This window comes from Phyllostomus discolor, chromosome 3 (genome assembly GCF_004126475.2).
Source record: "Phyllostomus discolor isolate MPI-MPIP mPhyDis1 chromosome 3, mPhyDis1.pri.v3, whole genome shotgun sequence".
NCBI classification, from domain to species: Eukaryota; Metazoa; Chordata; class Mammalia; order Chiroptera; family Phyllostomidae; genus Phyllostomus; species Phyllostomus discolor.
The window spans coordinates 48292032-48318191 of NC_040905.2; the positions used below are offsets into that span (position 1 = coordinate 48292032).

The 26160-nt window shown below is 33.2% G+C and overlaps 1 protein-coding gene across 2 annotated transcripts in view; it reads right to left on the reverse strand.

Moving 5' to 3' along the window:
* Positions 1-26160, reverse strand: part of AP3B1 (adaptor related protein complex 3 subunit beta 1) — a 244170-nt gene that overhangs the window by 185031 nt on the left and 32979 nt on the right. For both annotated transcript variants that reach the window (XM_028531358.1, XM_036020449.1), the window contains exons 3-6: positions 25698-25772; positions 11954-12049; positions 11171-11331; positions 9031-9097 (exon numbers count right to left, since the gene is read on the reverse strand). In XM_028531358.1, the coding sequence (XP_028387159.1) occupies positions 9031-9097; positions 11171-11331; positions 11954-12049; positions 25698-25772 (399 nt within the window). The remainder of the gene's footprint in view (positions 1-9030; positions 9098-11170; positions 11332-11953; positions 12050-25697; positions 25773-26160) is intronic.

Consider the following 26160-nt stretch of genomic DNA (forward strand, 5'->3'; position numbering starts at 1 on the left):
TCATCAGGTTAAATTGTTCTTATGTGGATTAAACATATTCATTATGGGTTTTTCATATTTAAAGGTAACCTAAATTCTAAAGATTCATTATTCAGTACATGACAATATTCAGAAACAGAATCAAGACAACAACAAGGATGACATCATGTCCGTTTACAATGAGAATGACAATAATTTCACAATAAATTTATCTTAAAATGTGTGTGGAGAATTCACAAATGATTTTCAAACAAAAATACTTTCATATCTTACACATTTTAATCCACCTGTTTTTACCAATATTATTTATTTACAAAGAAAACACAGGCTAAATATTTAGTACATTTTACCATTTTTGTAACGATGTGTGTAAGTTCAACTAATGTATTACCAACAAAAGGCAGCTTTCTCTAAGACCAATTAATGAACCACCTATCTGTTTCTGGAATTCTCACGCTTTTGCAAAGAGGCAAAAGCAAGATGTCTTTAGTATAAAGATACAAACTAAGCAAAATAAATAATATACAAATACTTCTACATATGTACCACTGATATGTGTGCACTTAGCCAACAATATAAAATGCTTTTGAAAAAGTAAATTAATATCATATTCTTTCTGAACACCAGGGATCTTCATTTTAGCATCTAAAATTTCCCCAATGACTTAAAATAAGCAATTAAATAGAAGTATAACTTACTGAAATGGTACTTTTTGAAAAATATTAGATACAATGATATTCATATTTTTAATGTTTGTCCCTTTACTTGGCTGACATTTAGTTTATTAATATGCAACCAACAATACAATTGAAAGAAAACAGCTCAGAATATAGACTTGCTATTATGCTAAACAAGTTTCTAGTCCTGCGGGGATTTTATGAATTACCAATCAGTATAAACGTGAAGCTGCATTTATTGACTCCAGCCCTGCCCATGTACTGGTGCCTGCTGGTCTCAGCATGTATGCACCTCAATTGAAAAAGCAAAGGACTGATTATTTGTGTGAACTAAATAAAAATGTATTATACATATAATTTTCTATTTGTTATTGATACAGAAAGTGAAGTTTGTGTTTTTAACTTGACATTTTGAGGTCTTCTGCATAAATCACTCCTTAAAAATTATATTCTGTGATAACTATATTTCAAAAGGATAGAATTAGTATCATTTAAAAATCTCCTAAAACAACTAAATTTATGGCATCAAACTATATAATAATGAAGCAATTTTTAAATATATATCTATACTTACATGCTTTATGTCAATCTTGTTAATATAAAATATATGTATCAGTTGGTAAAAGGTATTCAAGCACAAAAATAAATAATACCACTTAGAATAAAATAATCCATGGGAGTGAAATAGTAATTTAACAAAGTTTAAATCCAAGAATTATTATGTAATATCAAGTCATTTTGCTTATGCCTAGAGATTCTTATTTTCAAATTGTTTAGTAGTTACCAATTAAAAATCAGCTACCACATGGTATTAAATTTATTTAACCAAGAGCTATGGATACAAAATAATTCTTAAGTACTAACAAAGTACATAAAAAAGAAAGGAAAGAATTAAGTACAAATAAAGTTTAAGGAAACAGATAATTAGTAAGGATGTAAAAAAAAAAAAGTGCCTCCACAAAATAAAACTGGCTGTTTTCGGTATTTTGTTGTATTGTTTCAAGAAACTCACCCTAGGCTAAAACACTACAAGAAGAATTGATAATTCTAGTCTGTTAAATGTTCAATATTTTATAAAACTCCCAGAATTAAAATAAAACGATCTACTGAGATTTTAAAACCAAAAATATTAGTTTCCCTAAAAAAGACAGTTAATTTCCATCTTACTGTGTCAACAGTAGCTTTTTATATAAGGAGAAAAATAAATCACTCCAACAAAACTAGCAATGAGCTCATCAAATTCAAATGCAGTTTTCCATTTATGTATTTTTTATATTAAAGCAATAAACATGGTTCATTTATCTTCCCCTGGTTGCAACGTTTTTCTGTGCTGTTGCTATGAACTTCAGCCATTAGCTGTGCTCCAAGGTAAACTACATGAACCATCAACAAAAGTGACACCCCATCTATGGAGTTCATATTTTCTCCAGATTATCTATGCTAGTTGACAAGCTGGTAATGAAAAAAATCACACTAAGCAAATGGTTCCACTAATAACAATAAATTTTCTATAAAATTATGAAGGGTACAAAACGTTTCCTTGCATCTATTTTGTCATGAATTCTAATTAACGTTGCAAAAACCTGAGAGTGCTGGGTCATCACAAGAAGTGCATCAGGTTTGATTGATAATACAGTATAAGTTGGCCAATGCTGCCAAGATTTTCTTCTCTTAAATTAATGGCCATCCAACCTGCCCTAATCATACAGCTCAAATGATATTCCCCTTCTTATTTCAATTTTCTTGAGGCATGGAAAATGGGAAAGATCAGTCATTTATCTTCTAATAGCTGGATAATAGATCTATCACAACAAAACATCTGCACAAACTCAGAGGTGTGGTTTTTTTTTGCCCACAACAGTGAGGCTTTTACTGACATTGAATCAATAACTTGTAAAATGGTGTCTTATCCCCACAGCTTAGTTATGAACTACCAATATATTCATTAAACATCATTTTGTAACCATATTAAGGAGAGGAAACTTCACATAAAAAAATATATGCAACTCAGTTTTTCAGTAGCCACAGACCAAATTTGTCTTCCTAGGACTCAGTTTTCTATCAGAAAGTTAAATGTCATCAAAAGAATTTCTTTAAAATTAACCTAAATGGGAAAATAAATAAATCCCAGCCTGCTTTTGAGGTGTTCTAAATCAGTGACACTGTCCACTGCTATGTTTAAAATGCCCAACATAGATATTTTATATTAAAATAAAGGTATAACAAATTTTAAAATAAATGTATAATTGAACAGTAGGAAAGGTTTGTAGTAAAAAATATGCAGTATATGTTAAATGGAGAAATTAAGATGAAAATGGTAAATCTAAGAACATAAAATGATAAAATTATATAAAGAAAACTTGTAAGTATTGATTGGGGATGGTAGAATATAGATAAAATATTACCTTTTAATCTCACTGACTATTGTTATAAGGTTTCTATTATAGCTTTTAAAATTTACGGACATATTCAGATAATAGTTACCTTAAGTAACATTCAAGTGTTCTAGTTATATTACCACAACTCTCTTCCTAAACCCCAAATGATCTATTTTTAGAAACGAACTAGTCATATGACAAATACAGGTCTCTCTTTAGTAAAAGGGAAGTCATTCTATTATCGTTTAATATGTTTACATTCTACCTTTCCTTAAAATGAGAATTATAGAACTAGTTTTCTTTGCGATCTTAATTGTAAAAAAATATTTCTTTAGGCTAACATAAGCAACAAGAGACAGTATATATCAAAATCAACAGAAGTTAAATTTCAAAAACATTTAAAATAAATGAACACTTTTCAAATGCATATTTATCAGCAGCCACAGTAATGTCATCATGATAATTGTCCCAAGAAGCTCCTGCTGATGACAACTACATTTCTTTGGAAAATGTGGAAGTAAATAAGACCAGGTTCATTTAATTAGGGAGTTTTTAAACAAAAATAATTTGGAATTCTTATTGATTTTAAATGTCAATGCTGACATTATTAATTTGGGGAAAGAAGAAATACAGCTGTCTTTCTTTAATAAAGTATTATATTCAGCAAGCAAAACTAATAATAAAGACCCATAAATATTTATATAGATGTCAAAATATTTTTAATCCTTCTATAATAGATTATAACTATACTAAGGGAAAAATATCAGAAAACATTCTCAAAACAACTCTAATTTAAATACTACTTGTACCCGAGTAAATAAATCTGAATGTTCCAACTCCAACTCAGAAAAACTAAAGATGTAAACCTATGTCCTATGCATAACTAGAACAAAGAGGCTCACCAAACTTCGAATTACATGCATGGAGAAAAGTCAGTCCTCAATGCCAGAGAGTTATTTTTCATGCTTTTTATCATGAAACTTCACAGAAACCTATGACAGTCTGATAAAACTGCCAAGAAGAAAGCAGCCCAGAATTGGTGGTGGGCACAAAAGGGCATAAAATCAACAGCAGAAAAAGAAAGAGAATTTTAAGTGTAAAAATACTGCAAAAGATTACTGTATATGAGAGCAAATTACTAAGAAGGGAATTCACTAGGGGAAGGGGTATGGATATCAATGAGGCTATCTTGGAAAGGGAAAGTTTCAGCAGAAAATGGTTTAAAAAGAGGTTAAGGAAGAGAAGCACCTTAGAAAACGTAAGGTGACAGAAAAAAAGAGGAAAAATTTAGGATCCTACAAGTAAAAAAATAATAATAATCAAAATAAGCTTATGACATCCATCCCTTTTTTATATGGATGCCCTCCCAGCAAAAACAAAACAAAAAACCACACACACATTTGCTATTCTGACATAGAGGGTGCTCTTGTACTAGGAATCTTGCAAAGTACCTCAAACTCAAACCACCAACCCTACCAAAAAAAAAAAAAGATTCAATATATAAAAACTGAAAACAGGAAATAGAAATCAAAACAATTCAACTTATGAAAATTACCCACAAAATAATCGATGAGGAAGCAAAAGAAAATAGTAAACACAGCACTCCAAAATGAATTAAGCACCCTCAAAGAAGCATTTGGAGATTGGAAAAATAAACTTGAATCAGAAATTTGAAAATAGAGAACAGAAATGAACAAAAGAGATCAGGTAGAAATAAAGCAGGAGTTGATTGAAACCAGGAAGAAACAGAAAAAAAGCAGACACGATGATTAAATTGCAAGGTGCTCTGGTAAATATAGTTGAATGAAAATTTAATAATGGACATTTAAAGTAAAGAAGAAAAAGAACCAAGACAAATGGCAATAAGGTAAAGAAAGAAGTAAAATGGTTAAGAGAGACAGTGACTGAAAATCAAAACAGGCAAAAAGGATCCAACTTACATAAAATGAAAAAAAAAAATAATAAAAAGTAACAACTGAACAGAATATTTAAAATTATACAATATCCCACCACTTTTCCCCAATACTATAAATCCTGAATCCACATTTTGAAAGGCTCACCGGATACCAGGAAAAATTTGACCCACTTTAAGTAATCCCGAGACACCGTGTAAAGCTATTATATTTCAAAGAAAACAGAAAATCCTCAGGATCAGCATGTTCCTTAATGCAGACATATTATAGGCATTTTCTTTAGATTGAAAAAAGGCAAGGATGCTCACCTTCTCCACTACTATTAAACACTGACTGTACTAAAGGTATATGCCAATATAATTAGACAAAAAAATTAGTCATAGGAATTACAAAAGAGAAAGTACAACAACTTCTATTTGCAGATTATATGATTCATTTTCTAGAATAAACCATGGAGAATGAAGAACAAAACTAAATCAAACAATAAAATAATTCAGTAAAGAAGGATATAAAATTATCATACAGAAAATCAATAGCTGTCTTATATACCAACATAACAAGTTCAATGATATAATGATAAAGCAATTTCAACTTACAATAGCTTAAAAGTAGTAAAACCAAGATAAGATGTAACTCTTAACCTACTCAGCATCTCTATCTCACTACTTCTCCCACAAGTACAGGTTAGCAACTCTGAAACGACACTTCCCCGCATTCTGGAATGGAGCTAATAACTAAATATATTGTGGAAAATTGAAACCACATTTCTTAATGTTGGAGAAAGAAGTTGAAAAGGTAAGGGAGCTAGAAAGAACCCCATGCTACTATATTGGAATTAGAGGTATCAGTAAATAATATTGCTGTTTAATATAGATAGAATAATATGTGTGTTAATTTTAATACATAAATATATGTAATACTATATAATACTTCAGAAAAAAGAGTGCCTCATAAATGATAGATCATGAAGCTGCCAAAAGATCTACTTTTGAACACTGAGCATTTGTGAAGTAAAATAATACTAAACACCCAATTTCTACCACCAAGAAAAAAACAAATTCCTTAATCTTTTAACAAGTACGAAATACTTCCTTTGAACAAGTACTCATTATATCTTCTACTGTATTTTGAAAATAAATGGACAGAAATCAAGAACAGATGTTCCAAATTTACAAAGAAACCACCCTTACACTTTTTTTTGAGTATTTACTTCTTATTTGGAATATTTATTTATTAACCCCTTTTATGGTGTCAGACACTGTGCTGAGGGTTTTATATAGAACTCATTCAATACAAACAAAACATTTATATACTAGAAACTACCAGCCCTGCATGTTTGGAAACTGAAACTTATGGTGGCTTAATACATAGCTACCAAATGGCAGAAGTTCAGACACAAATCTAATTCCATCTAATGCCAAAGACTAGTTTTCAGCTGTGATGTACCTTGTTTGGGAAGATATGTGCACATTATACATGGAGATTTCATTCCTAGGCTATGCCACAAATATCATTTAGTGTATAATGTAGCAGAAATCATGGTAAATTACATTAAAATATCAGTTTTTTGTAGATCTTAACCATATCCTCCATAGTACTGAGCAAATATCTTGCACATAGAAGAAACTAAATGTTTTTTATTATTACTAAAGTCAAATTAACCACAATAGCAATAATATTGATTGTGTATCTAGGTCCTAGAAACAGGTAAAAGTATACCAAACAGAGGATAAAAGAAAATTAAATTTCTTGTCTCTGTCTTTATTTATTAAGCAAATCTATGTTTGCTTACCTCAAACATTATACCAAAGACTACAGAAGAAATGCAGTGAAGATTTCTGCTACATTATGAATTAAAAGAAATTTGCTGGATGGCCTAGGAATAAAATCTGCAAGTATAATCTCATGTATAATATAAAATTTTAAAAAATATATAGTGAAAAACTCATCAAAGGAATTAAATTTTTTAACAAAACATATACGCCTAACATAAAAACAAAGTAGTAAAGGAGGGATGTGGAACCAAAAAAACAAGTAAAACGACAGCTATAAATTCAACTATATCAATAACATTAAATGTGAATGGATTAAATAATCTAATCAAAAGGCATATATTGCCAAACTTGGATAAAAAAACAAAATCCAACTATATGCTGTCTACAGAAGACACACATTGATTCAAAAATACCAACAGGTTAGCAGTAAAAGCAAGGAAAAAGATGTGTCATGTGAACAGCTACCATAAAAAAAGCTGGAGCAACTGTACTTACAATGGACAAAATAGACTTTAAAACAAAAAGTATTACTAGAGATAACTGGATATTTTATAATGACAAAAGGAAGATAAAACAATTAAAAACATATATGTACCAAACATTAGAGCTCCTAAATATATTAAGTAAACACAGGCAGAATTAAAAGGAGAAATAGACAGCTCTACAATAATAGTAGTACACTTCAATACTCCACTTTCAATAATGGATAAAATGGGATGCTTTTATTCCCAATGTGTCCTATTCTTTCTCTCTATAGTTGCTCATATTAAACCTGGATACCAATACCATTAAGGCAAAAGACCCTCTCCTTGTCTTTAAGCCTTGTCACTTTAATTATGATGTGTTTCGGTGTAGGCCTCTTTGGGTCCAACTTGTTTGGAATTCTCTGAGCTTCCTGGACTTGTATGTCTTTTTCCTTCACTCAATTAGGAAGTTTTCAATCATTATTTCTTCAAACAAGTTCTCAGTCCCTTGCTCACTCTCTTCTCCTTCTGGTGTTCCCACGATGCAGATGTTGTTACACTTCCTGTTGTCCGAAATGATTCTTAAGCTCTCCTCATTTTTTTAAGTTCTATTTTCTTTTTGTAGCTCTACCTGGGTGTTTTCTTCTACCTTGTCTTTGAAATCACTGATTCAACCCTCTGCTTCATTGAACCTAGTGTTTATTCCTTCCTGTGTCTTATTTATTTCAGATACTGCATTTTTTATTTCTGCCTGGAGATGGAGAGATTGAGCAAAAAGGAAAAAGGACTCATACACATGGACAACAGTGTGGTGACTGCTCAGGGGGAGGTGGGTATAAGGGGACTAAATAGTAATGAAAAAAATAAAGATTAAAAAATTAAAATGAAAGTGGAAAAAAAAAGAAGCAAAAGATCAAAGAACCAAAAGACTTGAACAAAACTATAAGCTAATTATACCTAACAGATATATACATATAGCACTCCACCCAACAACAGAATATTCCTGTCAAACGCACACTGAATGTTTTCCACAATAAACCATATGCTACGCCATTCAACAACAGCTATGGGGCAGTGGCCACTATATTTGGATAGTTGCTATATATGGATACACATGCTCCTTGGTGATATCGTCCTAAGACGAGCTGGCATCCTCTTCCTCAATAGTTGAGCCATGGAGGTGGGTATAGAAGCCTCCATCAAAGAAATCATTTTACCAGCTCCTCCAGAGGTCTGCTCACAAAACCCATGGATCACCACTATTCCTAGATCTCATTATCTCTAGGAGTGAAGGGAATGGGAGTGAAGAGAAAAAGAAGGAGTTATGTACACTCCCAAAAGATGACTCACATTAGCCAGTACAATCATTCTTATCAGCCAATAAAATTTGTCATGTACATGTGAAAATGCTTAATATTTTTTCAAAAAATTGTAATGCCAAAACATACTCCCTCTAATTTTTCAATATCTCCTTAATACTTTTTAAAATTTCATTTTAAAACAATTATTTATTCCCAGATGATTCAGTTTTTATAAATTCTACTAAATCATTGCTTGAAATAAAAACTTCGGCACTAAAAGCAGTAAACAATTTAGCCACAGATTAAAGAAAGGATTTTTTCCCAACTTGCTCTTCTTTGCTCTTTGATGAAGAAACATGTAACAAACTAAAATGCTAAATGCAATCCTTCTCTTTACATGGATACTTTCATTCTTCAAGGATTTATGCTCCATCTTTATACCATTTAAAAACAAGTGAGAATAATTATATCAAATATACAATGATAAAATGGTACTGTGAAATAAAGCATATTTGTACTTTGACATAACAAAGTATTACTTACTGTGCTTTTATCCTTCAGAAGTTTTTCAATGACTTCAATTAACATTTCCTTCTGCTCAGGATCAAGGCTAAAACATAAAAAGAAAAGAACATACATTCAATTTTTTCCTTTAATTCTAACTTTAAATGAAGCTAGCCATTTCAAAAATATTGAGATATGTTTCAAGAGGGAATTGAAAGTGAGAATTATGTAAGGACAGAAACAAACAGAAAACAAATATAATGTAAAATGGGATGCTTTCACTCCCAATGTGTCCACCCTTTCTCTCTAAAGTTGTTCACATTAAACCCAGATACCAGTACCATTAAGAAGGTATTTAAAGAACAAGTTCATTTCTTTAAAATAAGTTAGAAAACCATAAGAAAGTAGATAAACCACAAAGTCTTTTTTTAACTGAGGAGAAAAATAACAAGATAGCAGTCATTTTCTACTATGGATATGTAATGGTCAAAAACAAATACACAGAATGTCCAAAAAAGAATTTTGTATCATTCTAGTTCACTGATGGAAACATGCATTATAAAACCTGCTTTATAAAACATAAAATATATAAGCAAAGGCTTACATAAGTACAAAATTAAGAAATGCATCTTAATAGCAGCTCTAATGACTGAAATATTGACAGCAATCTAATTTCCTCCCAGCATGGAATTATTCTGTTTTCATTTACTGAGAAGCGAAACAATGGGTATACAGAGATAAAGAAGCAATAAACACAGTCACAAACATAATCATACCACATAACAGAGATATGTATAAGGGATTACGAGGATAAAGAGAAAGAGCACTCAGGGAGGCAGGTGGGCTGTGGAGGGTTTCTTAAAAGAAGTGACATCTCAAAGAAATCTTAAACAACTGACTTTAGAGCTGAAGAAAGGAGGAAATTTTCTAGGTAGAGACTAAACGAGGAACAAGAGATGGTAATGAGATAAAAACATTTTATATAGAGGACTAACAGGCAGTACTGCGACTCTACATTAAAAGCAAAGAGAGTAAAAATTGAAGCTGGAGAGATAAAAATGGAGCCCAGTGATGAACTTTTAAAGTGTCATAGTGAACTTCAATCTGATTCTGCAAGTATGTAACCAGAAAGGTCTTCATTCAGTGAGAAGCATGATGTAACTTTGACAGTTACCTTAAAAAATGAGTTAGTATTTTTTTACAAATATTGTGTAAGTTAATAGTAACCATTATCATTATCTGAACATTAGATAAAACCTTTCAATTCTTTCAAATTTCAACTCCAATCTCCCTTCTCCAGGAAGTTTTTCCCAACTAATGCCATTTTCATTACATCTTTACATTATGAAACCCCATGAGCCCTCTCCTATTAAAGGCATTGTTAATGTACCTTTGTATGCACATATATATATATCAAATGTTAATATCTTATTCAATTATAGATTGCCTTTCATTATTTGGTATGTTTGATTTTTTCCTCAAATATGTGATAATACATCCTCTACTGTTTTCATACATTTTACACATGTAACACAGTACCAGAAACCAAAATGATCTAGATAAAAGCTTGTGGAATGAATGGTAACAGAAAATAATACCAAATTATTGCAGATAATATTTTTATTTAGGCAATCTGTTTACTACAGAGATCAAGAAATGTATGCTATTTTAGTAAGTAGCATACAAATATGGTATGGTGCTATATTTAAAAGTCAGTATTTAAAAAATTTATTTACTAAAATAGCTTTGGAAAAAAAATCAGACAAGGAAGGAAACAGCAAGACCAAGGAGGGAAGAAGGAAAACAAAGTGGGTTGAGAGGATAACATACTCACAGCTCTACCCTACAATAAACAGAAAAAATATTTTCTAATAATATATGTATATGTGCACATGAGAGGTAGACTATATAAATAAGAGTTCAAATTCTGGTTATTTTTAAATTATAAAATCTGTAAATTATTATAGGCCCTAAAGTAAAAATAAAGTAAAAACCTGTGTAGAAACTCTATAGCCAAAACAAAGATGTCTAAAGAATGTTTGTGAGGGGGAAAACACAGTCACTAAGTTTACTTAGTATAAGAACAGACTAGTTACAAGAGTTAATGAAGTAAGCCTCCATGGGCTGTAACACTCCACAGAACATTAGCGATGTCTGATATTATTAACAAAGCACCTACCTGTACAATTTTTGTATCGCATGAGCTGCATTCTTCCTAACATATGGTGATAAATCAGCAGAAGCTTCCTTAATAGCGAGCATCATAATAGGCACAATAATTGGTACTCTGATACTTGACAGAACTCTCAAAGCACTTGCACGAATTAGTTGATTTGGGTCCTAAAGATTATGCAAAAATAGTCATCAAAATTGCAAGTTTACAGTATTTCAAAGATATCTTCATGGCACAATTAATAGGAGCTTATAGGATGCAATGTAACAATAGCGGGGGGAAGCTACTTAATTTAAAATAAACAACCAGTATATGAAAATGGGTAAGAAAAGGGATTAATAAATGTTTATTTCTCTGAATAATACTGTTTTAATAAGAAAAGTAATGGTTATAATTCTTGTTCATCACTTACTACTAAACAAGCTAGATTTTTAAAAATTTCATGATAATAAATTGGCAGAGGTCATAAATTTTTATCTTTAAAAAAAGTCATGCCCTGTCTTCGCACACTTTCAACAGTTAGTTTGTATAATGATGAAGAGTTCTTTGATGCATGATAATGATTATACTAAATGTAAAGAAACCTATACAAACTGAAACATACAGGGCAAGGTCCAGTTGGTTACAACTTATTTTCTAAGGGTATTGAATAGGCACTGTGAGAGGCCTTTTAACTTTTTCAAATCACTACCGTGCCATTTAGTGAATTATTGCTCCACTTCTTTAAATGACACACCTTCCACTGTGCAGAGACCATATCGCTCTTTGCCTATTCACTCTATTACTTACCTTCAGAGCTCGTTGAAAAGTACTTATGGACAAGAGTGCCAGGTCCTGCTGTTCTTCAGCATATCGAACCAGGTAAACATATACTAACTTCTTGATCTGTTAAAAAAAAAAATCATTTAATCCTAGCCAGACTGAAAATCAAAAGTCAATATTTTCTATACCAAAATCCACTCTTAAGTTTTTTGAAGTAAATAACTAAGCCTGGTCATAGCTTAGACTGTAAAATAAAGATAATACACAGTGAGGCAAAAGCAGGTTTACAGTTGTTCATATAGAAAATAACACAATACTTTTTAATATAATAATCATATAGAAATTAATAAATATACAAGCATAAATGCTGTGCTTCACGTATTCACAACTATAAACCTACTTTTGCCCCACCATGCATATTATAGGATGAGTGGTAACAGAAAAAGCTTGTGAAATAAGAATTTTAATAACCCAATCTATAACAGTAACATCCTATCAAGGTGTCCTTCCTTTCAAGGGGGCGAAAAGTCCCTGAGCAAAACTCATATAAGAATATTAAAATATTTACTGAACTACAAAAATATTTTCAAAATGAGGGATACAAACAATACAATGAACTTGGGTTTTACCCACTGATTATATGGTAGGTTATGGTATGTTTCCTCATCTGTCAAAAGGTGCTGAAGCTCCAAATCGGTTTCTATGGTAATATTCACATTCCAATACATGTTACATGATATCTTTAGCTAACTACGAATATTGTATGGCAAAACTTCCAAAGGTTGGAAGTGTGTTGAGAAAACTGTTTTTAAAGGCAATTTAGTAATTGTTTATTACAAAATTATGATAAACAGAAAAATTAAATGAATTTAAGTTGAAATTCATCAACTGCCTCCTTCTGGCACTGCTCACAGCCTCTATCTCCCTTCTCAAGTGTCTTCAAATACCACTCCCTAACCAACTTCCTTATGTATCAGCACAGTGCATGCCAAAAAGTTTATGGAATCTTCAAAGAGCATAGGAAATGAGTGGATGTTGTTACAAATTGCTGGAATTGATGCTGAAAAGGAAAATCAGTGCTACACTGGGCCACGTTTTATATCATCATACTAACCAATCTGGACTACTTTAAAGACAACTGCCATGGCCTCCTTCCCAGGCACTCCAATTTCCTAAGACACAGCATAGTTTTGAAGTCCTGTACCATCCTTCTCTCCCTCTGAACTTACTCCAATTTGTTTATAATTCTTTCAGTGTGGCATTCCAACTAGAAATTAAGGTTAAGCAGAACACACTAGTTAAGACTTTGCTTCGGGTTAGGTACTTCCAGTGATACAACTCATTCATAATTATGGTAATACACCTTCTCCAAATGTATGTCTCACTAAATCAAGCTATATTTGAATAACTGTCCTGTGAGTTTTCTTCCTTTTAAAAGAGCAAGATCTTACATTTACCCACAGAAATGTTCAACAACTTAAATTCAACTCATCAAAGCATCCTAAGGTAATTTTAGACCTTAATTTGCAATCTGACTTATTTTGCTGCTCTTTAGAATTTCATGAGCACAAGTAAAAACTTAATGAGCGTATTTTCTACATCATTATTATTAGTAAAAATGCTAAACACACTACCTTAAGTTGATATCAATCCATTCCTCGATACTGTATGACAGGGGTGTAGGTAAAAGTAACAAAAAATTAATTTCTAACTACTCTTCAGTGTTAAATGAATCCACACAATCTTAAAAATGAAATCCACAATCCTTAACTCAAGACTCAATACAGTCCAAAATCTGGCTCAAAATTCCTTCTAGTCAAACAGGAACAGTCCCCAAAAATATCTTGCACATTTTTTCTCAATCTTCACTCAGATTATCACTCTACATTTCCCCAAGTTCCACTAATCAAAATCTTCCCCAAAAGCAAAAATAAAACAATAAAGTGTCCATTAACAGGAAGAGTAAAATAAATATAGTACCATCCACACAAAACTACATCATGCAGCCACTATAAATAATTAAATAAATCTTGCATACTGAAAATATGTCCTTGTAAAATTTGTAAAAGTGCAAAATAGTAGCATTGTCTCTCACTTCTGTATTTTTTCACTTCTGTACTAATAAAAAACAAAAAGTAGGTTCACACATACAGTGTTTTATCAATCTAAGATAGACCAGATGTACCATTACATTATAAATCACAGCCTCCTGGCGTAGCTCAGTAGATTGAATGCGAGCTGCGAACCAAAGTGTCCAGGTTCGATTCCCAGTCAGGGCACATGCCTGGGTTGCAGGCCACAGCCCCCAGCAACCGCACATTGATGTGTGTGTGTCTCTCTCTCCTTCCCTTCCCCCTCTAAAAAATAAATAAATAAAATCTTAAAAGAAAAAACATTATAAATCACAAAGAACGAAACAACAACAAAAAAACCCTCTGTCAATTATAGGTCACTATCAATTGTTAAGGTAAGTCCCAAACGCAGTATCAAAATAAAAAACAAATGTCTTAGAATGGACATAATATGGTAATAACATCAAATATTTACATATAGCACCCTGTGCTACGCACTGTTCTAAACGTTTTACTTGGATTACTTCATTTTATATTCACTATTCGATGAACATGTCTTATTATTCCTATTTCACAGATAAAGAAACTGAAGCACAAAGAGGCTTAAGTAACTTCACCAAGATAGCACATTTATTAAATAAAGAACCAGGATCCAAATCAGGTAAGTGTAAAAGTTAAGAAATCAAATGGTAAAAAATCAAATTACTGTTAAAATGTTAACAGTAATTATATCTGGGTGCTGGTATTAACCAATGAACTTCTTTTAATCTTTCTATATTATTTAATTTTTAATATGAATATCAATGTTGTGTTCAGACAAAACAATTAAGATATTTTCACTTTAGGGATGAATCTCATCTTTCCAGACATCCTCCAAAACAAAAAAAAATAGTATTTTCTCTGATTATAAAACTATTTTAAACAGTTTTATTACTAAAAAAGTCTCAAACTAAAAACATTTTGGGGATCCCTAGGAACACAGTTTTTTTCTGTAGTGTTGGCAACATACAGCCATCAGAACTGTTTTAAACCTGCTCAAAAGATCAATAAAATACTTGGCTAAACGAATGAACTTTTGCAAGTCAACCAATCTGTAACGACAGCCCTTAGTTTCTGAGCATTAGCAAATCAGGAAAAACTCACTCCAAAACAAAATCTCTTGAGTGCCAATCAATCAATAGCAGTCTCACCCAGGTGACCTCACAGCTACATATGATACCAACCCACTTAGGCCCCTGAAAGTCCATGAACCTTTTTTGTTTTTTGTTTATATGAATACTTTAAATGATCACTTGGAACCAATGATCTTACAAGAAAACACAAGTGAGTACCAAAACTATGTGTATATAAGTGTATAAGATGGCAACCAAATGATCCAAAATATACCAGTATTTTAGATTTTTTAATGGAAATGCAAATTTTAAAAATTCTTTAATTACCGTTTAAGAAGCACTCATCTAATTGTTTGGGGTATAAATGATTTTCTCTCCAACCAGATTTTAAAGTTCCAGAGATTATAACAATGCCAAAAAGCAATAAACATGTGCGGTTTAAGTGATCTATACCAATATTTCCAGTACCTATCACATGCATGGCATATAGTAAGAACTCACTAAATCATCAGCTGAATGAAATATCACAGCCCAATGGTAGGCTGAAAAAAATTAAGACATTTCCCATTAGATTGCTACAACTATGATCTAAGTTACCATCAATGATAATAACCCACATCTATATAGATGTCTAGAAGGACACCAACATATATAACTGGTATAACCAACTTATAAAGCTGAATTATAAACTCCAGAATATCCAGAAGTTTATATTGGCAACAGTGAAACATTTAGATCCACAGCTGAGCTAGTAGGTATTGCTATAATCACTCACTATTACAGAAGGATTTTTGTGACTGTTACAGCAAAAAGCATAACAATATTAAATCACAGAAGGTTGCAAAACACTAAATTTGTTCTACTTCTGTTATAAGAATCAATCAATATTGACCACAAGAGGCCTATGCACTGACTGGCTGCAGGTGTGCAGAGAAAACCTACTTCCCCTGAAACCATTCTGTGACCAGAAATGGGAGTACTTAAAGCTCCGTGACTACACCATTTTCTGATCAGTTACTTTCATTCAGTGCTACAACACTCCTTGCTGTACAACTAATCATAGCAGAGCCCCAGTAGGCTGGAAGAACACAAGCAGATCTGTTTAATTAGCTTATCAATACTAGTACATCAAACTTCATGAGTTATTGACTAAACCTTTGATTATTTTTGTACTATAACCACTGATTGCTTACTAGGTTACAGTTTGCATCATTTGACATGAAATGGCAGATGACGTATAGCTCAACTGTGTGTCTAAGGCAGCATGTACTTGTAAAAATGAAATTTTGCACTTCATAGCAATAAAACATTAATCAATCCTCTGAACATAAATTTTAAGAAGCTTCTGTCAGTTTTCCCACAACATTAGAGGATTATGCACATTTCATAAAACTAACAAGGTATTTCAAGAACAAAAGAAATTCAAACAACTAGAGCAGTAATTATGTTTATAGGGACATTTTGTTTCAAAACATTAGGCAGTATACCAGAATCTGATTGTAAAGGAAAAAGATAAACAAACAGAAAAGTACTACTATTGTAACTATCTGAAAAGTACAAACAGCTTTGAATTAACAATAGCTAGCACAGAACTTTCTGTTTACAACAAGAAGATTCCAAGTTCAAGAAGAACTAGTTAATTGACTAGTATTTTCTAAGAACTTGGTCATATCTACTCATATTTAAACAAAAAATTTATACCAGTGTCAGATACCTCCACAAAGGACAGCTAATACCAGATTTTGATAAGAGATCAAACTAAGGTAGAAAAGGAAGAATGAGCCCTGGCTGGCGTAGCTCAGTGGATTGAGTGCGGGCTGGGAACCAAAGTGTCCCAGGTTCGATTCCCAGCCAGGGTACATTCCTGGGTTGCAGGCCATAACCCCCAGCAACCGCACATTGATGTCTGTCTGTGTCTGTCTGTCTGTCTGCCTCTTTCCCTCCCTTCCCTCTCTAAAAAATAAATAAATAAATAAATAAATAATCTTTAAAAAAAAAAAAAAAAAGAAAAGGAAGAATGAATCATCAACAGAAAGAATGGCTTTAAAAGGAGAATGACTTAAGACTGGTTAAGAAGCCAAGCTACTTGGCTTTGGATTCATACTCTTACATATACCAGCTGTGTGACCATGGTCAAATAATTTAAGCTTTCTGCTATCTTGTCCTCATAGACAAAAATGGAATTATATCATAAAACAGTAACAAGAAGATAACTAAGATAACCCTCCCTCTTGCAATCTCTGGAAATTAAAAACATACATCTAAATAATCCAGGAGTCAGGACTTCTGGCTATGATGGAGGCACAGGTAGATACACTATTCCTCCTCACAAAACCAAAAGAAGGACAACAAAAAATTTAAAAACAAAAAACAACCAGAACTGACAGAAAATTGACCTGTGTGGAAGTCCAACAACCAAGGAATTAAAGAAGAAACATTCATCCAGACTGTTAAAAGGGGCAGAGCCAGACAACTAGGGTGGAGAAGGTAAATGGCAAGGCAGCATCTGGTGGTCCCACATTTGCATGAGGATAAGCTGGGAGGAACAACAAGGGAGCCAGACAAACGAAGCAACCCAGGATTCAGGCACAGAAAAAGAAAGCCTCAAAACCTCTGGCTGCAAAAATCTGTGGGGGTTGCAAAGGTGGGAGAAACTCATAGCTTCACAGGCAAGTTCATTGGAGAGTTTGTTGGAGAGTTAATTGGAGAGTTCGTTGGAGAGTTCTAGGACTCCACAGGGTCCTAGAACACACACAAATCCACCCATGCAGGAATCAGCACCAGAAAGCCCAATTTGCTTGTGGGTAGTTGAGAAAGTGACTGAAAGCCAGACAAGAGTGGAGCAAGTGGCATTGTTCCCTCTCTGACCTCCCCCCGCAACCAGTCAGCACTACAACACAACAACCTGGGTTGCCCTGCCCTGGCAAATACCTAAGGCCTCACACCTCACTATGTAACAGGTGCACCAAGACAAAGAAATATGGCCCAAATGAAAGAACAGATCAAAACTCCAGAAAAAGAGCTAAGGGACAAGAAGATAGCTAACCTATCAGATGCAGAGCTCAAAACACTGGTCATCAGGACGCTCACAGTACTGATTGAGTTCGGTCGCAAAATGAAGGAACAAATGAAGGCTATGCAAAGTGAAATAAAGCAAGTATACAGGGAACCAACAGTGATGGGAAGAAAAACGGGGTTCAAATCAATGATTTGGAACAAAAAAAAAGAAAGAAACATCCAACCATAACAGAATGAAGAAACAAGAATTTGGAACAACAAGGAGAGGCTTAGGAACCTACAAAATAACTTTAAGCACCCCAACATCTGAACCATAGGGCTGCCAGAAGAAGAACAAGAGCAAGAAGTTGAAAATGTATTTGAACAAATAATGAAGGACAACTTCCCCAATCTGGCAAAGGACAGAATTCCAAGAAGTCCAGAGAGTCCCAAAGAAACTGGACCCAAGGAGGAACACACCAAGACACATCATAATTACATTATCCAAGATGAAAGATACGGAAAGAATCTTAAAAACATCAAGAGAAAAGGAGACAGTTACTTACAAAGGAGTTTCCATAAGACTTATCAGCTGATTTCTTAAAAGAAACCTCACAGGCAAGAAGAGGCTGGAAAGAAGTATTCAAAGTCATGAAAGGGAATGTCCTCCATCCAAGATTACTCTATCCAGCAAAGCTATCATTTAGAATGGAAGGGCAGATAAAGTGCTTCCCATATAAGGTCAAGTTAAAGGAGTTCATCATAACCAAACCATAACATTTCATTATATGAAATGTTAGAGGGACTTATCTAAGAAAAAGAAAATCAAAACTATGAACAGTAAAATGACAACAAACTCACAACTATCAACAATTGACCCTAAGAAAAAAAACAAAAACAAAACAAACTAAGCAAACAATCCGAACAGGAACAGAATCACAAAAATGGAAATTACGTGGAGGGTTATCAGTGGGGAGATGGAGAGGGGAGAATGGCAGAAAAGGTACAGGGAATAAGAAGTATAAATGGTAGGTTCAAAATATACAGGGGGATGTTAATGATAGCAGAGGAAATGGAGAAGCCAAAAATCTTATATGTACAACCCCTGGACATGAACTAAGGTGGGGGAATGCTGGAGGGAGGGGAAGTACAGGTTGGAGAGGAATAAAGGGGAGAAAAAAATGGGACAACTGTAATACCATAATCAATAAAAAATACTTTAAAAAATATGAATAACCAATCCATGAGTCAAAAAATCATAAATAAAATATTTTTATTTTTTATCTGAACAATGAGAATAAATTAAAATTTTGAAAAAGTAAATAAGGCAATGTTAATAGGAAAATACATATTATTAAAGGTTTTTATTAATAAAAAGATTTAATCTGAGCCCTCAACTCAAAATATCAGAAAAAAATAATAATGCCCAAGTCAAGTAGGATGAAATATTCAAGATAAATATAATAGTTAATGATCATATCAAAAAAATCAATGACATAGAAAACAGAAACAAGAAAACTGATAAAACCAAAAGCTGTTTTTTTAAAGATCAATAAAACTGAAAGCTCTAAATCAATCAGAAAAAAAAGAATACAAAAATTATCAATATCAGGAATGAAAGAGGAAACATCACTGACGAAGATACAGGTATTAGAAGGCTACTAAGGGAATGTTAACAACATAATGCAAATAAGCTGACAACCTAGATGAAATGTATAAATTTCTTGAATATTACCAACTCACATCCAAGTAGAAATAGAAAATCTAAACAGTCCTGTGTTGAGGGTCCACAAGACCATCTTTTAAGGCTTGATGGCTCACCAAAAGAACTCAAAGAGCTCAGAAAGTTGTTATATTCAGGGTTATACTTCATTACAGCAAAAGTAAAATAAGCAAAAAGGGAAGGCATACAGGGTAAAGTCCAGAGAAAACCAGGCACAAGTTTCCAAGATTCCTCCTGACAGTACAGTCACATTAAAAGCTGCTGAACTCCTTCACCAACAATGTGTAACCACAGGTACAAAGAGCTGCCAATCAGTAGAACTTAAGACAGATGTGTCCAGGCTTTTTGTTAGAGATCAGTCATGTAGGTGCTGTATGCCTACCCTACGTACACAGTCATCAGTATGTATGACATTAGGAACTAATGCTCCTGACGAAGCAAATTTTTACTATAAATCATGTTTAGTATAAATGATTCGACAAGCTGGTATACCATGGCTCAAGACCCAACACGTAAAGTACTCATCAGACAGAATGGCCCAAGAGCTCAGTTTGCCAGAACCAACCAAGAGTGAGTCATAAAAACAGACCTTTCCTGGTAATGTACAACTTGGGTTTGACCAACCCAAGTTAGCTGCTTCCCAGACAGGCCTATACCAAGTAAATAATTTGAATTCAAAATTAAAAACCTTCCTATAAACTAAACTCTCATGCCCAGATGACTACACAGTAAAAATAAAATAATAACCAGCTAGAATAAAATACCAATTCTACACATACCTTTTGAGGCAACAAAGGAGAAACACCTTCCAACTCATTTATAAAGCTGGTGTTAACCTAATTACCCTGGTATCAAACCAAAACCCTTACAAGAAAAAGAAAAAAATTCTTCAATAACGTGTAGATGCAAAACTCCTTAACAAAAGTTGGTAAATCAATTCTAACAATATATTAAATGGTTAATACAACAAAGCCATGAGAGATTTATCCCAGGAATAAAGGCTTAATAACTCAAAATCAAATCCAATTAGCCACCATATGAAGAGAATAGAGAAAAATCGTATGATAATTTTGATGGTTATAGAAAAAGCACCTGACAAAATTCAAATCTCATTCATTATAAAAACTTTCAGCAAACTAAGAATGGACGAGTTCCTCAACATGATTACAGGCATCTGCCTACAGCGATCATCACATTTAATGGTAAAAGACTCAATGCTTTCTACATCAGAAACAAGGCAAGGCTTACCACTCTCATCATTCCTATTCAACACTGTAATGTGGCTGTACTCAATGCCATATGACAAGAAAAAGATATATAGAATAGGAAAGTAAAATTATATTTCTATATAATATGATCATTTATGTAGCAAAGCCCAATAAATCTATAAAATAGATATCAGAACTAATAAGTAAATTTATCAAGTACAGAATCTGTATGCTAGCAATGACAATTGGGAAATGAAAGTACAAAGATAATACCACTTGAAAAAGCCTTTGAAACTACTAAAAACTAAATTTAACAGTATGTGCAAAGTGTGTATACCAACAACTACAAAGGGAAATTACAGAAGATCGTTTTCATGGACTGAAAGACTTAATATGGTAAAGATGCTCATTCTCCCCAAATTGATCTATAAATTCATTGCAAACAATATCCATCCCAAGAGGCTTTTGAAGATACTGGGATACTGATTTTAACACTCATGCAGAAAGGTAAAATGGCCCAGATTACCTTGTTTCAGCCAAAACAAAGCTGAAAACAGAACAACACTGGAGAGCTCATACCGACTGACTTCAAGACTTACCATGAGACTACAATACACAAAACAATGTGGTATAGGCATAAGATCACACACATATATCAGAGAAACAAAAAAGTTTGAAACTATACTCACACTTGCATGATCAAGAATTTTTCACAAAAGTGGCACAGTAATTCAATGAAAGAAAGATATAGTCTTCTTAATAAATGACAGCAAAACAACTAAATATCTGGGAGAAATGAATCTCAAACTTTACCTCACACCACACACACAATCTATTTAGAAATGCTGTACAGTAAAGAGATCACATGCAAAGCCAGAGTCTGCTTCTTTTAGAAAGTCTGCTTACAAACTGGCCCTGGCTGGTATATGAGAATTTGAATTTCAGAGGCATTCCCTCATTCCCTAACTAACAAGTGTGGTTTACACACAAACAATATGGTTTGCACTAAACATGTGCTCTCCTTCTGGGAGTCTGGAATTTAGGGACATGCTAAACAGTTCATCCCTAAACGAAAAGCCCCCAGTGAAAGAGCTGGGTACTAAGACTCTATCTAATGAGCTTTCCTCGTAGACAATGCCTCATTTATTTTGTTACAATTGAAGATGGAAGAATCGCTTGTGGCTGGGAAAAGCACTAGGAAAAGATAGTTGATAGATTGCATCTAATTTCCTCTGGACTTTGCCCTTTGTACCTCTTTTAGTACCAGAATTTGTTATGTATCTTTCTTTAATAAATCACTACTGCGTGTGACTGTATACTGATTCCTATGAACCCCTCCAGTGAATCACTGAGTATGTGGGTCATCGTGGGAACCCCACTGCGACATGGATCACAGGCCTAAATGCCACAAAGAAAACTATTCAACTTTTAGGACCAGGAGAAATCTTTATGACATTAGATTAGGCAAAAATTTATTAGGTCACAAAATAGCCTATATTATAACTGAAAAATCAATAAGATGGACTTTATCAAAATCAAATGCTTGTTTTTTAAAAGACATTAGAAAAGAAAAAGGAAAGGCACCGACAGGAGAAAATAACAGTAAACATCCATCTAGCTACACACAGCTTTTATGAGAATATATAAAGAATATTTATACTTAAGATGAAAAATTAAAAAGAGGCTCAAGAGTGGAACACATATTTTAGAAAAGATATATGACTGACCATCAAAATCATGAAAAAATGCTGAGAATCACTAAAAATACAATTAAAGGCACAATGAAGCTACCATAAAATCGTACAAGATCAAGTGTTGGAAGGGATATGAACCAACTGGAACTCACACACTGCTGGTTGGAATGCATACCACCACTCTGGAAAACTATATAGTACTGCACTATTTCCTAAAAATTAAATACATACTTCCCAGAAAATGCAACAAATCTATTCTCAGATAGTTACCCAAGAAAAATTAAAATATATAACCACACATCATGTTTAATTCAATATAATTATATTTCAACTGATAAAGAAATTGTGAAATATCCAGATTGTAGCAAAAAGAAACAAAATGTGAATACACAAAACAGCATAGATAAACCTCAGTTTCCTAAGTAAAAGAAGTCAAACACAAGATTCCACACTGTATGGTTCGGTAGATAAGAAATTCTAGAATGACAAAACCACAGTGACAGAAAGCAGGTAACACCATACACGAAAATTAACTCAAAATGGATCATAGTCCTATATATAAAAGCTAAAACTATAAAATTCCTAAGAAAAAGACAAATATAAATCTTTATGACCTTGGATTTAACATCAGTTTTTTAGATATGACACCTAAAGCATCAGCAAACAAAGAAAAAACTGACAAATTGGGATTCATCGAAATTAAAAATGTCCTTCAAAGGACAGTATCAAAAAAATAAAAACAGAGCCCACAGAGTGGGAGAAAATATTTGCAAATCATATATAAGATAGAAGTCTAACATTCAGAAACATAAAAAACTCTTACAAATAAACAATAAAAAGACAAACAAACTAATTATAAAATGGGGAAATTATATGACTAGACACTTTTCCAAAAATGTAAACTTGGCCAATAGATGCTCAATAATTTTTTATTAGGTAAATGTGAATCAAAATTTCAACAGTGGGAATGAGATAGATACCACATCACAGTCTGTAGAATGTCTACAATCTAAAAGACAAACAATAATTTAAAAAAAAAGAAAAAGAAAGAGTGTTGGTGAGGATGTGGAAAAATGAGAACTTACATATATTGCTGATGGAAATGTGAAACGGTGTACCTGCTATGGAAAGCAATCTGGCAGTTCCTCAAAAAGTTAAACAGAGAGTTAACCATATGACCCAGCAATATCACTCCAGAGTACATACCCAAGAGAAATTAGCACTATGCCCACACAAAAACTTGTCCAAAATGTTTACAGCAGCATTATTCAGCTTTATTTATACAGCAGCAGAGCCAAAAAGTGGAAACAATCCAAATATCAATCAGCTGATAAATGAATAAATGAAGTGCAGGATATCCATACAATGGAATATTATTAAGCAATAAAGAAGAATAAATATTACTCAGCAATAAGAAGGAATGAATAAGAAGGATAAATACTACAACATGGATAAACCCTAGAAACATTAAGTGAAAGAAGCCAGACACAAAAGCCACCTATTATCTGACTTCATTTATATGAGATGTCCAGGACAGGCAAATCCATTAGGACACAAAGTAGAGAAATGATTGCCAAGGGCTGGGGGATAGGGAGTGACTGCTAATAGACACTTTTTTGAGGTGATAAAAATGTGGAATTAGATAGTGTGATTGTTGCACAATTCACTGAATTGTGTACCTTAAAAGTAAGAAGTTTATGATATGTTAGTTATATTTCATGTATTTTAAAAGATGATTGACTCCAAAGCAAAAATAATAACCATATAGTTAGGGTGTTTTAACGTATTTAGAAGTAAAATGCAAAATAACATGCAAAAATATGGGAAGATGCAAATGAAAATTTATCATCATAAGGTTTTCAAAGTATATGAGAGTGGTACAGTCGTTTCCCCTTATCCACAGCTTCACTTTCCCCAGTCAACCACGGTCTGAAATTATTATGGAAAGTTCCAGAAAGAAGCAATCCATAAGCTTTAAACTGTGAGCTGTCTGAGCAGTGAATGAAATCTCACACCGTCCTCCTCAGTCCTGACCAGGACGTGAAATCATCCCTTCATCCAGCATAGCCACACTTCATAGCTACCTGCCCATGAGTCACTTAGTAGCCATCTCAGTTATCAGACTGACTGTTAAAATATCAACAACAGTGCTTGTGTTCAAGTAACCTTTATTTCACTTACTAATGGTCCCAAAGTCACTCACACACCTTTTTATTATAGTACCTTGTTGTAATTGTTCTATTGTACACATTATTAGTTATTGTAGTTAATCTCTTACTGTGCCTAATTAAACTTTACCATAGGTATATATGCACAGGAAAAAACATGGTGTATACAGATTTTGGTACTATCTGTGGCTTCATGCAACCACTGGGGGTCTTGAAACATCCCCTGAGGATAAGGAGGGACTAGTATGCAATGATATTTGAAAGTAGACTGTGATAACTTAAAGATGTATGTTGTAAGTCCTGATGGTAGACTGTAATAAGTTAAACACATACACTGAACAAATACATCCTAGAGTAGGCACCTTCTGAATACATAAACAAAACAAAGAAATACAGCTTCAAGGATATTAATAATACCTGATTATAAAGTGAGAAGGCTCCCTCTATCCTTAAGTTCCACCTGTTATACTCCATTTACATCTGCCTAAAACATCTACCCTGATGTCACCAGGTCCCTGAAAATATTCTTCAGTGGAGACAGTTCCTTCTTCCAAGCTCCCCAGACTCGAAAAGAGGCCCAGGCGTATTCATTGCGCTAACAACGGGTAAACAGGAGGCACCTGTGCTGGCATTTTGACTGTCACGCAGATACCACTACTTCCTACTGAGTACACACTCCTTAGAATCAACAAAAAACTAGTGATACTTAAATATCTTACATTGCATTTCAAGTTAGTAAAGAGCATATGATTCTGTCCAACAAAACAAATCATGAAAATTATGAATCAAAACAGTACCTCAATATTTTTACTGGCCACATTCTTCACAACAGCAGGAAACAGTTCAGATGCATTTTTCCCTTTTGCAATCATCTGAAGAATAAAAGTGAAATATTAGAGCTGCAACTTCTTTTAAATTATTCATTTGAAAACAAAACATAAATTCCACATTAAGTATTTAGAAGACTGAATAAGCAAATAAGCTATGGAATTAACCAGCTGAACTCATTTTGAGTCACCTTACTTATCCCAACTATCTGCAGCAAAGAGAAAAGAACAATCAATCTTTCATATGACAATATAAAAATGCAAATATATAGACATATTAAAGAAGAAATATATAGCCCTAACCCTATATATAACCCTAAGTCTATATAACCCTATATAGCCCTAACCCTAACCCCACCTCAATAAATTAAACTCATTCATTCATTCATTCATCCCTGAGAGGTCACTACATACCAGGGGCCATTTTAGGCTT